The sequence below is a fragment of the Vombatus ursinus genome, unplaced genomic scaffold (genome assembly GCF_900497805.2).
Source record: "Vombatus ursinus unplaced genomic scaffold, bare-nosed wombat genome assembly UNPS02011572.1, whole genome shotgun sequence".
NCBI lineage: Eukaryota > Metazoa > Chordata > Mammalia > Diprotodontia > Vombatidae > Vombatus > Vombatus ursinus.
Window position 1 is genome coordinate 3,919,256 of NW_020951350.1, and position 13,353 is coordinate 3,932,608.

The following is a 13,353-nucleotide window of genomic DNA, read 5'->3' on the forward strand; positions in this document are numbered from 1 at the left end:
GTATATATAGCTTTCTAGAAATACATAGGCTATAGTTCTTTATCCCACACCCCTCCATCTGCAAGCTGACTTATATAAAATTTAATATTGCATAAAACCATTGTTTTCATCTATGTGTGCTTTTTTTCTTTCAAAGTAAATGAATTTTAAGGGAACATCCTGTATTTGGATCTGTATGGTATCATAAATCAAGAAACACTTGCACTAATTCACAGAGTTCATATATGGAGATTCATATTTTTATGAGATTTCCAGGATCAAACCATTGTGTTTTCCCCCTTCAGTGAGGCATTGTTCATATCGAGTAGCAATCCCCATTTTTGGCCCTAGTTTCTAATATTTGGAAAGTGAAGATAGAAGGTAGTAACAATGGTCTAGAATGATGTGATATCTACTATCTAGCTTTTAGATGTCTAGTTTCTTCAGCTCCTAAATACCTGAGATTGGTTAAAATAACTGAGAATTAAAAATAATATAAGTTAATATGTTCTCATGGGATAGCATTGGCTGTCAAAACCAAGACATGAGACAAATGGCAAGAAAATGGGAGAAAGACAATAGAAAAAAAAAGTTTTCCAAAAGGAAGGGAAAGAAAAAAGGGAAGGGAGAGTGGACAGAAGCAGAAATTTAAAGGTGTGAGAATAGCCATAACAACATTGGGGGGTGGGGATGCATTGTAGAAACAACCTGCCCTCCATACTCTTCAGTACTAATGATGGTGTCACTGGATTACACCATGATACAATTATTAATATTCCTAGAGATTACTCTGAATTAGGGTAAAATATTGAGTGCATTAAGTTAGAAGTATGCCAATTTTTTTTTAATTAAAAGTTGATGTCAAGATATTTAATAGTTGTAATTAAAGTATATAAAAGGTTGCGGATATGTTACTGAAACGAAAGGACTGTTGAATTTAATATGGTCAGAAAAATGGCTCTGATGAGGTGGAGTATATAAATTGACATCAGTTACCATGACCATGTTTCCCTTTTAAAAAGGTACTTTTTGGTAGATCTATAACACTGGTACAAGATAACACCAGAATCTGCCTCTGAATTAATAGGAAATTTTTATAGAAACATAATGACAATTTAACAGTTTATATAGCTAAAGCAGTTACTTCATCTATCCTTTCCTTAAGGTAGTGTCATCAGCTTACATAATCTGAGCATTTTCACTTTAAAGATATTAACAAATTTTGCCCTTGAAGTAGAAACGATGGTACTTGTCAGTGCCCAGATATTTTTCTGGATTAAATTTTTATGAGGATTACAATTTTTTAAAAAATTGTTGAATGTATATAGAACCATAGATTCTTTTATACGGTAGCCAAGTAAAAATTGATTTTGTTTTTATATACATAGGATCACATATCTAGAGAACTGGAAGGGATGCCATTCATGTTCACTGTTACATTTGTATATAAATTTATTGTACGTGTAAGAAAATACTATAAATGTTCTAGAATTGTTATGTGAGTTTTAAGTTCACTAAAACATTGTTTATTGGTTATTATTTTAATCACTTTATTCTGTTTTGTGCCATGTACTTTTGATTTAAGTTGAGGCCTGCAACACTTTCTTTTTTATTGATAGGAAACTAGCAGAGTTGTTCACATTATGGATTTTCAGCGGGGGAAAAACTTGAGATACCAACTTTTGCAGCTGGTTGAACCGTTTGGAGTAATTTCAAATCATCTGATCTTAAATAAAATCAACGAGGTGAGGCTTAAACTATTTTTAAATTCTTGGGAATGAAGACAGGAAATGAATGCAACAGTGTACCTGTCTTTTTTAACCTCTTAGCTATTTTTTTTTTTAACATTATGTTGTATTTTTTTGGTTGACCTCTTCGCTATTTTGCATTACAAAGTGCATTTACCCCCTTATTAAATTTATAAACCCTATTAGATTAAGGACTGTGTTCCTTGAATAGTAGTAAATAGATGCTTATTAGTGAAACCAAAAAGAATTCTAGGTTTAGAATCAGAAGAAGTTGGTTTGTCTTTAGCTCCTCAGGCACATGATAATTTTGTGAGTATGGACAAGTCCCAGTCACTTCATACCTTAGATTTCCCAACCATAGAATGGGAATAAAAATATTTATATGGCTTATATTTTTTGCAGGCTGGTTGTTAGGAAGCCACTTTATATACACTACTTAGCTACTACATAAATAATCTGATTTAATTCAAATATTAGATCTTAATTCTATTTGTCAGTTAAATTGATGTACTGTAAGAAAAAATGGTTAATACATTGCATTAGCATTTTACGAAATGATTACACCTAAATGCGAATTCTCATTGTATTTCCAAAAGGGTAAAGTGTGAAGCCTGTTTTACTCTTTCAGTGGTGATAGATTTGTTTTCCTGATTCATTGGGGCCTTGTCTGAGAGGAAGCATAGCATCATTACCAAGAACCTTTGCATTTGGAGGTATACAACCTGTGCCTTAGTCCTGGCTGCAGTACTTGCCATTTACATGATATTGGGCAAATAATTTATTCTCTGAGCCTCAGTTTCCTATTAAAATGAGAATAATATTGGCACTATTCTTATGGGAGCATTGCAAGTGAGGTACTTTACAAATATGAAATATGTTAATTCTATAATCGGAATTTAATTTCCTAGAGTTATCATAGTTGTCGACAAAAAACATTGCTGTATTGTTCAGGCACATATATATGATGAACTTAAACAATAACCTTTGAACAATATTGTAAGGTATTTCTGGGAGGCTTTTTACAAAGTAGTACATCTGGGATATTTAGAAATTACTTGTTCCTTTAATTTCAGGCATTCATTGAAATGTCTACCACAGAAGATGCTCAAGCTGCAGTGGACTATTATACAACCACTCCAGCACTAGTGTTTGGCAAACCAGTAAGAGTTCATTTATCCCAGAAGTATAAAAGAATAAAGGTATGTTTTTCCCCTGTCAAAGTTATCTGTAACAATTAGTTGGAATTACTTCACAAAGATTAAGTTGAATAAAATCTAGTTAAATATCTCATGAATACTTAGCAAAACAAAGTTACTATTTGCCATCATGTCATTTCCTCCCTCTACATCTCCAAAACCATAAATATTAATTCCCTTTTCTCTCTTCCTGTACTTTAGTTTTTGAAAAGGTGGCCCTTTTTAGCAATACCATATTACTTGAGTACTTGATCTCATCTCTTCCCCCCACCCCCCACCAGCTCCTCTATTAGAATGCTTCCGTCACCCTCTCTTTCTCTAATACACAGTTTACAATCTCTCGCTGTCTATCGGCTGATACTCTGACACCTACAAATGTGGTCATATTTTTTCTGTCTTTAAAAAAACCCTCACTTGACATCATCCTTTCAAGTTATCCCCTTTCCCTTTCATAGCCAAAGCTTTTTAAATTTGTTACTTTCACTTTCTCCCATTTTTTTCATTTTTCAGTCCTTAATAGTCTATCTCCTGACCTCATCATCAATTAAAAATGTTCTTTCCAAAGTTTACAGGCATCATAGTTCCACCATCTTCTGGTCTTTTTGTGAACCTAATCTTTCTTGACTAATGCAGCATTTGACACTGACCAACCTCTCCTTTCTAGGTTTTCATGACTCTACTCTCTTCTGGTTCTCCTGCCACTTTGACTTACTTCTTTAGACTCTCCTTTCTTGGGGCATCATCCACAGGCCATAATTTAGAATCTCTTAATGACCTCATCAGCGCCCACAGATTCAGTTATCATTGCTATACAGCTGGCTCATATGGTCTCCTATTTTTCAGTGACATCTTTCAGTGCCTGTTTATTAGATGTTTTGAACTGTGTGTCCCATCTCAAACTCACTATGTCCAAAATGTAGTTCCTTATCTTTACACTTAGCTGCATGCCATTTCCCCTTTGGTCTCTTCCCACAAAAAATCCTTCTGAACTTCCTTATCTCTTTAGTCACTCAGGTCTGTAACTTTGGGGTTATCCTCAACTTCTCATTCCCTCTTCCATGTTCCGTCATTTGCTAAGTCTAGTCAATTCTAATTAGCTCCATAATCTCCACTATCCTTTACAAACTCTCACTTCATGTAGCCACCACCCTAGTTCACCTCTCATTCCTGGAATTCTTATTGCCATAGCATCCTAATTGATCTCACTGCCTAGAATTTCTTTATTATCCAATCCATTCTTTGTATAGCTATCACAGTGGTATTCTTTTTGGGGGGGGGGGTTAGGCAGTGGGGTTAAGTGACTTGCCCAGGGTCACACAGCTAGTAAGTGTTATCTGTCTGAGGCCAGATTTGAACTTAGGTCCTCCAGAATCAAGGGCCGGTGCTCTATTCACTGTACCACCCTAGCTGTCCCTCCAGAGTGGTATTCCAAAAGCAGCAACTTGTGTCTTGCACGTATATGTCATTTCACCTTCCCAGTAACCTTCATTGGCTTCTTATTCAAATGCCAATGTTTGGCATTTAAGCCCTTAGAAACCTTTCTTTTGAAGTGTTTTATTCTAATCCTCTGGAGGCAGCTAGGTAGCACAGTAGATAAGAACACTATTGACTGTGTTTTCTTGAGCAAGTTACTTCTTAATTTTTGCTTGCCAGTATCCTCAACTATAAAATTGGGATGATGATTGTGAAGTACTTAGCATAGTACCTGTCACACAGTACGTATTTAGTGTTTGGTTCCCCCCCCCCCCAATACTGTATTCTAGCTACACTGAACTTATTTTATTGTTCTTTGTTTAGTATCTTTTCTTCATAAACTGTCTTCTGCCATGCCTGGAATGCACTCTTCCCTTATGGACAACACTTAGAATAACCTAGCTTTTTTTCTTTTTTTTAAACATCTTAAGGGTCATCCCTGAGGCATTTCCTGATTTTCCTACATGCACTCACACTATTTGTTTATATTTTAAGTAACATTGTATGTGTATGTTGTCTTCCCTGTAGGACTGTATCTCTTTTTTTGTGACCTCAGCAACCTAGCTAACTGCTTGGCATAAAAATTGTTCACTAAATGCTGGTTGGTGGATTGACTTAATTTACAAAAAGTTAATATCATGGTCAGCATAGTTGACTTTTTTCTTATTTCTTTAATTAAAGAAACCTGAAGGCGGAAAACCTGATCAGAAATTTGAACAGAAGCCTGAGCTTGGACGGGTGATCCATCTCAGCAACTTGCCCCATTCTGGCTATTCTGACAGTGCCGTCATCAAACTTGCTGAGCCCTATGGAAAGATAAAGAATTACATATTGATGAGGATGAAGAGCCAGGTACAATAATGAAGGATTTTATAATTGAACTTTTAAAGTAATCTTTACTCAAGAGATAGTGTAGTATAATGGGGGAAAAAAAAACTGAACTGGTTGTGAGGAGCAATCTGGTTTTGAATCCCTGCTCTGATACTGTGTGATTTTCCCTAAGCAAATTTCCTGAATGGTAGTTTCTTTATTGGGGAATAAACAGTATTTGCATAACATGCCTTAATATTATACTGAAAGAAATTCTCTGGAAGCCTTGATGCACTATAGAAATGATAATTTAGAAAATGCCATGTGTGGTTTTTTTAAAATATATTTTAACATCTCATTTTATCTTAATTTGTGAGGACAGTATTCCCATTTTACAGAAGGAAAACCTATTGCACACACAGAGTCTAAGGGACTTAACCTTAAGTAATGGCAAAGTTGAGACTAGGGCCTAGGTACTCTTGACTCCTAGACTGTCATTTAAAGTAAAAAATTGTTAAATATTTAAAGATGAAATTGTTTTACTTTTTTAAAAATTATCTAATTACAAAATGGATGCTGAAGGGTTTTTTTGTGGAATTAGTACTCCTTAATTCCTTTTCAAAATTTCCTTAGGCTTTCATAGAAATGGAGACCCGAGAGGATGCCATGGCCATGGTCGAGCACTGTGCAAAAAAGGCACTTTGGTTCCAGGGCCGATATGTGAAGGTTGACTTATCTGAGAAATATAAAAAACTGGTGTTGCGGGTATGTTTTTTTACTGTCAATTTTTCTTCCTCAGTTTAGAACCCTAAAACAATGTGGTCTCTGCTTTTTTTCTTCATGGGCTTTCTTGTCTCCCTATTATATTCTCTTTCTCCTTAGCCTTGAAATGAAAATTGACCAACAAAATACTTGAGAGTAGATTTATTTGGATGGGGGGGGTCACCTCACCAAAGACCCAGGGTGTTAGCAAAAATAAAGAGACTTTGCATTCTGAAATAACATCAACAAGGTTTTAAATGACCTTGTTGGCATCAGTAGTGCTAGGGATAACAAATCTAAATAAAATAGTATGAATTTTAAGTCTATAGGGATTAATCAAGCACTTTAAATTCACCTATTGAAGAGATTACTAGTCCGTGGTCATATATGAATTATTAGTTCATTAACTCTGTAAGATCTTAATTGTATTAACTTTTTTTCAAATAGATTCCCAACAGAGGAATTGATCTGTTAAAGAAAGATAAATCTCGGTAAGTTCATTTCAAATACGTGTAAAATGTATTTTGGTGTTTTTTGAAACATTTGACTAGAAAGTAATTGAGGAGTATTCCATTGCAGAAAGCGATCTTACTCTCCAGATGGCAAAGACTCTCCAAGTGATAAGAAGTCCAAGACTGATGGCAGCCAGAAGAGTGATAGTGGAGCTGAAGGAAAAGAACAGGAAGAGAAACAAAGTGAAGATGCTGATAAAGATATAAAAGATGAACAGGCAGAGCAAGAACCTGGTTTGCTTCTTGAATCTGAAGATGAGCTTCTTGTAGATGAAGAAGAAGCAGCTGCACTGCTAGAAAGTGGCAGCTCAGTGGGGGATGAAACTGACCTTGCTAATTTAGGTGATGTGGCTGCTGATATTAAAAAAGAATCTTCAGAAAAAGCCTTGAAAAAAATGGAAATGAGTCTTGGTTCTTCAGCAGCAGCAAAGAAGAAACTCAAAAAGGTAAAAACATTAGAGAAAATTTTTCTTGTTTTTAGTTTTTCCATATTTTAATTTTAATAGGAGAATTAATTTTAAAACTTGAAGGTGAAAATTTAGACAATTTGCTGTGCCCACTATTTTTGAATTCTAGAAATTATCTTAAATGCACTTTTTGAAAAGATAACATACTGTTCTTCTTCCTTTGCGTGATCAAGAGTGGCGTTCTTCAAATCAGTGTTAGCAATTTATAACTTGCATTAGTAAAAGGGTGCTGTTCCAGTTTGTATATTCCGAGCAATTATAGCTTACAAAGGTTAGTTAGAAAGTCCTCTACGTGGAGCACTTCAAGTATTTTGGGTAATTCAAATGATTTGTAGTCCAAATCCATTTTTTTCCCCACCTATAAGTGTGCAATTATTTTGGCACACCATATGTACTGTATATATTGTGATAATTTACATTTAGCCCTAGTTTAGGTTGGATGTGTTTAAATAGGTTTGGTGAAAAATACAAGAAGGCATTGGGAAGTTTAAGGAACTGAGTCAAACAAAATTTTACCCCATATCCTTAGAAAGTCATTGCCCTACAAAAGTAGCATCTGTGTGTTACAGCTTATCTGCTTGCTTGTAACATACCGTTTAAATTAAGCTTTTAGCTTAGTTGTCCAACTTTTTTCCAAAGGACAAGGAAGGAAAGAAAAAGACGCTTTTCCCTTCCTTTTTAAGTAAATGCAAATGGAAGGGATGCTGCAGGATAACTAACTGTTGCAGAGTAAACTTTGTCTCTCTTAACAGCGTCGCTTTCCAGGGAGTATGGAAGGTTTTGTCACTCTAGATGAGGTTGGTGATGAGGAAGATTCGGAACTTCAGAAACTTCGTAAATCGGGAATGGCAATTAAATCTGGTGACAAAAATGACGATAGTTTGGTTGAAATTAAGGTGGACAAGATGGAGGAACTTGATCAGGAGAATGATGGATCGTTGGAAAATGGAATTAAAAATGAAGACAGTACAGAGCCTGGAGGTGCCGAATCTGCCGAGAATCTTGAGGGAATGGATCCGAACCAAGAGACAAGTGAAAATACAGATGGTGAAAACGAAATTAAGAGGGAGGATATCCCAGATGAGTATAGAATTGGACCATATCAACCCAATGTTCCTGTTGGTGAGAATTGAATTTTTCTAAATTTTAGAAGAGATTTGTTTCTGTTGTCTATTTTTCCTTGTTCTGATTTGTCTTACATATATGCACACGTATTCTTTATTGTTGTAAACTTGTCTTTGCCCAAGAGTCTCAGAACTTAATTCTGCGTTATACTGCTATCTTAGCATTAATCCAGTCTCCTTTTAGTTGAGATGTTAAGTAAGCTGTGTAGGACTTCATGCTATATGTCTGGTTTTTTTGGACAAATTTTCTTCATGCTGTTTTAAAGATACCTATTCGCAAGAAATACATTCTCAGTGTAATTTTGAATGTTACTTGGATAATGCTAAATAATAAAAATGTTTTACTTCACACTTAATATTTAAATTAATCTGTTGATGAGATTATTTGTGTTTTTTTCCTAAGGCGTGGACTATGTGATACCCAAGACAGGATTTTACTGTAAACTCTGTTCTCTCTTCTACACAAATGAGGAAGTTGCAAAAAATACTCACTGCAGCAGCTTGCCTCATTATCAGAAATTAAAGGTAAAACAAATTCTTAGAAGTTAAGGAAAATTGGGGTGAGAGACTAACAAATGCTAATTAGAGATATAAGCAGACTTTATCTGGGATAGAATGATATTTAGCATACGGAAATTGCTAAATCTAACCTTAGTTCTAAAAACAGTTCTAAAACCTTTGTACAATGAAAGGATTTTGTTTTTTATTATTTCATAAGCTTAAGGAAGTTCTAGTAGGCCAGTCAGCTCAAAAATGAAATTATATAAACTTTTTATAGTGTTAAAGGAACTAACATTGAAAGATTCATTCAGTATTTAATGTTATGTCTTGATTTGAAATAATAGCAATGTTGAACCCTTCCAACATTGTGTGTTGTCAGATCTGTTCAAAGGCATGAAAAAATGAAATTGTTATACTAGGAAAGCAAGTAAAGGGGGAACCCAAGTTTAAGAAGGTTGCCTTTTAACAAAATCAAAGAAGCAGTTATCTGAAATCAAAGGTTTTCGGTTTTTTAAGTAGTATGTTATTTTTTCCAATAACAAGTGAAGACAATTTTAAACTTTTTTTTTTTAAATTTGAGTTCCAAATTTTTCTCCCGCCCGAAATGGTAAAGCAATTTGATTATAGGTCATATATGTGCAACATATTAGTAATGTGAAAGAAGAAACATACTAAAAGGAAAAAACCATGGGGAAAAAATACAGAGAAGGTTCTTTTAAAATTGTAGCTGGTAGTGAGGAAAACCTGGTACATAAACTTTAAATGCTTGTTAATTTGACTGGAAATTCAGTTTTCGTTAAAAATGAATGGATTTTCACACAGCTTTACCAAAAGAGTTATTATGTTAGTATCTGTTGAATAATGCTCTTTGGGAAGTTTTCTTCAGTGTTTTGTAGTTTAAAGTTAGAATTGAAATTTTCTGGGTAAAAAAAGATGAAATTTTAGAAATGACTCTGAATTTCATCCATGTTCTAATTCAATGGGATTTCATTAACTATCTATAAATTAGGAGAATGAGAATTGATTTTCCAGTATTGAGCTAATAAATAAAGGAAATTTCGTCGATTTATAAGCACACAATGAAACAAACCAGATATTGTAAGTCCACACTTGGATTTTATTGTATAAACTAGACTTCAAGATAAGGTTTGGCATGTATTTGAAACAATACTAAATGTTGAGTTTTTGCAGTGACGGGAACACTGACATTCGTTTTATATGATAAATCTTTCTAAATTTGTAGTTACAGTAGTTTTGTTACAGTGCATTTGTTACTATAGGTTTCAGCTGATGTATGCGTATCCTGTGAAATAATTTTTTGTTTATAGCTTAGTGTAGTGCAGCAGTGAGGAACCTGTGGCCTTTTGACTGAGTCCCAAGTTTTACAGAACAAATATTTAGGGGATTTGTTCTGTCAAGTTTGGATTCAGTCAAAGGACCTCATTTGAGGAACTAAGAGGGCCACATGTGGCCTTGAGGCTGTAGGTTCCCCACCCCTAAACTAATGGATATATTGGTCTAGACATTTTGAAATAATTTTATACCTCAAGGAGCTACTAATTTGCTTTCCTTATCATTTTTTGTGCCTTGTTCATCAGTCTTATAAATTGAGGGTGCTGATCAATTGAAATGTATTAAATTAATACTTTCTATTTCTGATCATCACAATACTTTAATAAAGCTGTCTTTTCTTGATCCATTTGCTCAGTATTTACAGCAGTTACATTAGTCTGCAAAAGCCTGTTACAGAGATACATTAAATTATATATTAGGGTCCAAAAATCAGTTACAATTTACAATTGTCTTTTAATCTTGCTAATTTAGATAGAATTATATGTCCCTGAATTGGTTTTATTTTTTCCCCCAGAAATTTCTGAATAAATTGGCAGAAGATCGCAGGCAAAAGAAAGAAGCTTAAGATGTGCAAGACGCTTAAGGGTTTCCAAGGAAAAGTGGTTCTTTGTTTTTAACGTTAACCTTTTTTAAACGCAGTACAGATAGTTAGTAGAAGAAAATATTGTACTCTTTTGTTTTAGTGAAAAATAGTCTGTTCATGTGTTAAGTGTTACAATAAAAATGCATATACGGTTAAGTTAATGCAGAATAACTTTTGTTTTATGAGAATGGCAACAGACAGAAGTGCTTTGTAGAGATTGGCTCTTCGAGCCACTCAAGATAACTTTTGCACCGTTACGAAAAAAGTGGATGTGTGAAGAAAAGTAACCTTCAAAGAAATGAAATTTTATTAGTTTCCAGCTTCAAAGAATTGTCATTTTGATTCCATTCAATAAAGAACAAAAAACTTACATTGTATTTTTGTTAATTTTATCTGAAACATTCCACATTCTGATCTGAGCCTAGCAGATTTTTCATTTGGAGTGTGAAGCTATTTAGTTGTATTTCATTTCTGGAAACGTCCTTAAGTGTAAAGTTGGCAAATTAAAAATGCAGGTGCAGCTTCTTTTAATGTCATTGCTGTTACTTAGATGTTAGAAAACTATTAAGTAATTGGCTTTAAATTTTGTAATTTTTTTTTCTAAGTTCCTACTAGATTTTTTCTTCATTCATGTAGTCGTTGTATTTTCAGTGAAATGTAAAACAAAACAAAAACAAAAAAGTCCCGTTCTCTTTGACCAGTATTAATTTCTTGAGCTCTTATTGCTTGTTACTTGAATCCTGTAGCTGTCATACATTTCTGGTATAAGCAAAATTTGATTTTTGAAGTGTGTAGATCATCTCTTCATATTCTTTAAATGTAATTTTACATATCTGCATTTTAAAACAGTTTGGTCATAATCCCAGAAGCACGCTTCTAATTAATGTACCTGCACTTGTGACCTTTGTGAACAGAAATTTGCATGTATAATCTGTGTTTACTTGTAATTTTCTGATTATATACTGCTTATATCTGTGGATTCAAGTTACTGAAGTGATTACCAATAAACAAACCCTAGGCAACAATAATTGGTTATATATGTTTGGAATATTAACCAATGTACGTCAGTTGTGGCTTATTCATAGATTTTCTCTTCCTCTGCATGCTTTTAGTTGAAATACTACTCTTAAAACTGGGTGTGTCTGCTACTAAAATGTTCATTTCTTTGGTGCCATTGAATTTATGGTCCCAGTAAGCTGGATCTGTTTTTTTCTAATGTTAAAATTATTTTGTGAGCTTAAAATTCCATTGGTGAGAACGTAATGAAAAGCTAGTGTTTGGATGTCACGCTTCAGTAGGACAGTTGAAAATTTCATTATCTTAATAGCTAGAACATAATGAGCCCTAAATAAATGTTCATTATAATATGGTTAAGGGTGTAGAGGGGCTATTGGTGAAAATACTTTTCATAATTAAAATTGGGGCAAATTTTGCCAATAAAGCAATAATGTCCATAATAGATAGGCAGTGTTGGGATTATTGGAAGAACCTTCAATTATAAGACAATCCCACCTGTTTTTGACCTTTGATCATGTCACTTGACCTTTAGAACTCAGTTTCCTTTTCTGCAGAGTTGATCATAGACCTCAGGATCATGATACTTAAGGCTAGAAGGAACCTTGAAACTTAAAAGGTTTCCTTTCTTTTAGTAGCAATTTTGAGTTTGTATTTGTAGTGATTAGTATAAAAAGGTAGATGGAAGTGTTTTTTTTATTTTATTTTACCATAGATGGTAGCAGTATGCCATAATTAGGCCATAAGAAACAGTGGATTCTGACTTCTGAAAATTTGCTGTTTTCCAGAATTTACCTGTATTTATTGAAGCTATTGATTTATTCAACTGTACACCTTTTTTAATAGAGAGATAATTAGAAAAACTAAGATCATCTGGTTCTGTCCTTCATTGAACTTTAAGTTATCCTTGTAGGAAGAGGACAAATAGATAAATGGTCTGCTATTTAAATTCTTAAATGTTTTCCCTTATGGGAAAATTGGATAGCCACGCTAGATGGGAGGTCACTTAAGGCAAGAAGGATCCCTAAATATGGTAAAGTGACATCCAAATAGAAGGTGGTCCTTCATATATATTAAACAAAAAGGGGAGGGTAGAATAGATTGAGAATGACCTGCTGAATCTGTGCTTCTGGTTTGAAAGCAAAATGGTAAACATGCACTAATAATCAGGTATTTTAAGTGGTGGCCATTTTTGAGCTGTAGGGTCAAGTTTAAAATTCAATTTTTATGCATTTGACTTTATTCAAATTGGTGAAAAAGGCTGTCAAGAAATTTAAACAGAAGCTTAGACTTATTTGCTACTGCTTTGGATTTTTCATTTTGGAGATGAGCTGACCATTCTAGAATTCAAGCTCCCCTTTGCTTTGTGTGGACAAGATGTCCAGTAATGCTTTCTCCATTTTCTTCATAAATTACTATTTCTACAGAAATTACTAGCACTTTTTAATTAGGCTAGTGTTCTGAAAACTATGTAATCATTTGAGATTTCTCATTTGAGTATAAGCATATTGGAAATTATTAGTCCAGTTAGTTTAATGCTTGCAGAAGAATGACAGTCTGGGAACTGATCAATTACTTTTTGGCCCAGGTCTCACTAATTTACTATTTTCCCTTCCATTTCTAGTTTAAACTTCTCTTGGCAGAATTCTCATCCTGTGGGCTTGGATAGAAGTCAGCAACCCTGGGAATATTCAAATGATTAAACTGAGAATTTGAAAATACATATAGCACCACACTTGTTACAATAGTTGTACAGATAATCCACTGACTTAGGTCCCATTTACAAATGGTGACCATAATTCCCATTTCAGTATCAGAGAGTTGAGGCTTG

The 13,353-nt window shown here is 34.1% G+C and overlaps 1 protein-coding gene across 8 annotated transcripts in view; it reads left to right on the forward strand.

The window, feature by feature from the left end:
* The window catches only part of MATR3 (matrin 3), a 32,160-nt gene extending 20,624 nt beyond the window's left edge, over positions 1–11,536 (forward strand). For 7 of the 8 annotated variants that reach the window (XM_027856509.1, XM_027856508.1, XM_027856506.1 and 4 more), the window contains 9 exons: positions 1,599–1,724; positions 2,801–2,926; positions 5,078–5,248; positions 5,840–5,971; positions 6,416–6,459; positions 6,548–6,926; positions 7,700–8,069; positions 8,475–8,596; positions 10,440–11,536. In XM_027856509.1, the coding sequence (XP_027712310.1) occupies positions 1,599–1,724; positions 2,801–2,926; positions 5,078–5,248; positions 5,840–5,971; positions 6,416–6,459; positions 6,548–6,926; positions 7,700–8,069; positions 8,475–8,596; positions 10,440–10,490 (1,521 nt within the window). In that variant the 3' untranslated portion in view covers positions 10,491–11,536. The remainder of the gene's footprint in view (positions 1–1,598; positions 1,725–2,800; positions 2,927–5,077; positions 5,249–5,839; positions 5,972–6,415; positions 6,460–6,547; positions 6,927–7,699; positions 8,070–8,474; positions 8,597–10,439) is intronic. The other variant, XM_027856514.1, reaches the window with a different exon arrangement.
* Positions 11,537–13,353: the final 1,817 nt, after the last annotated feature.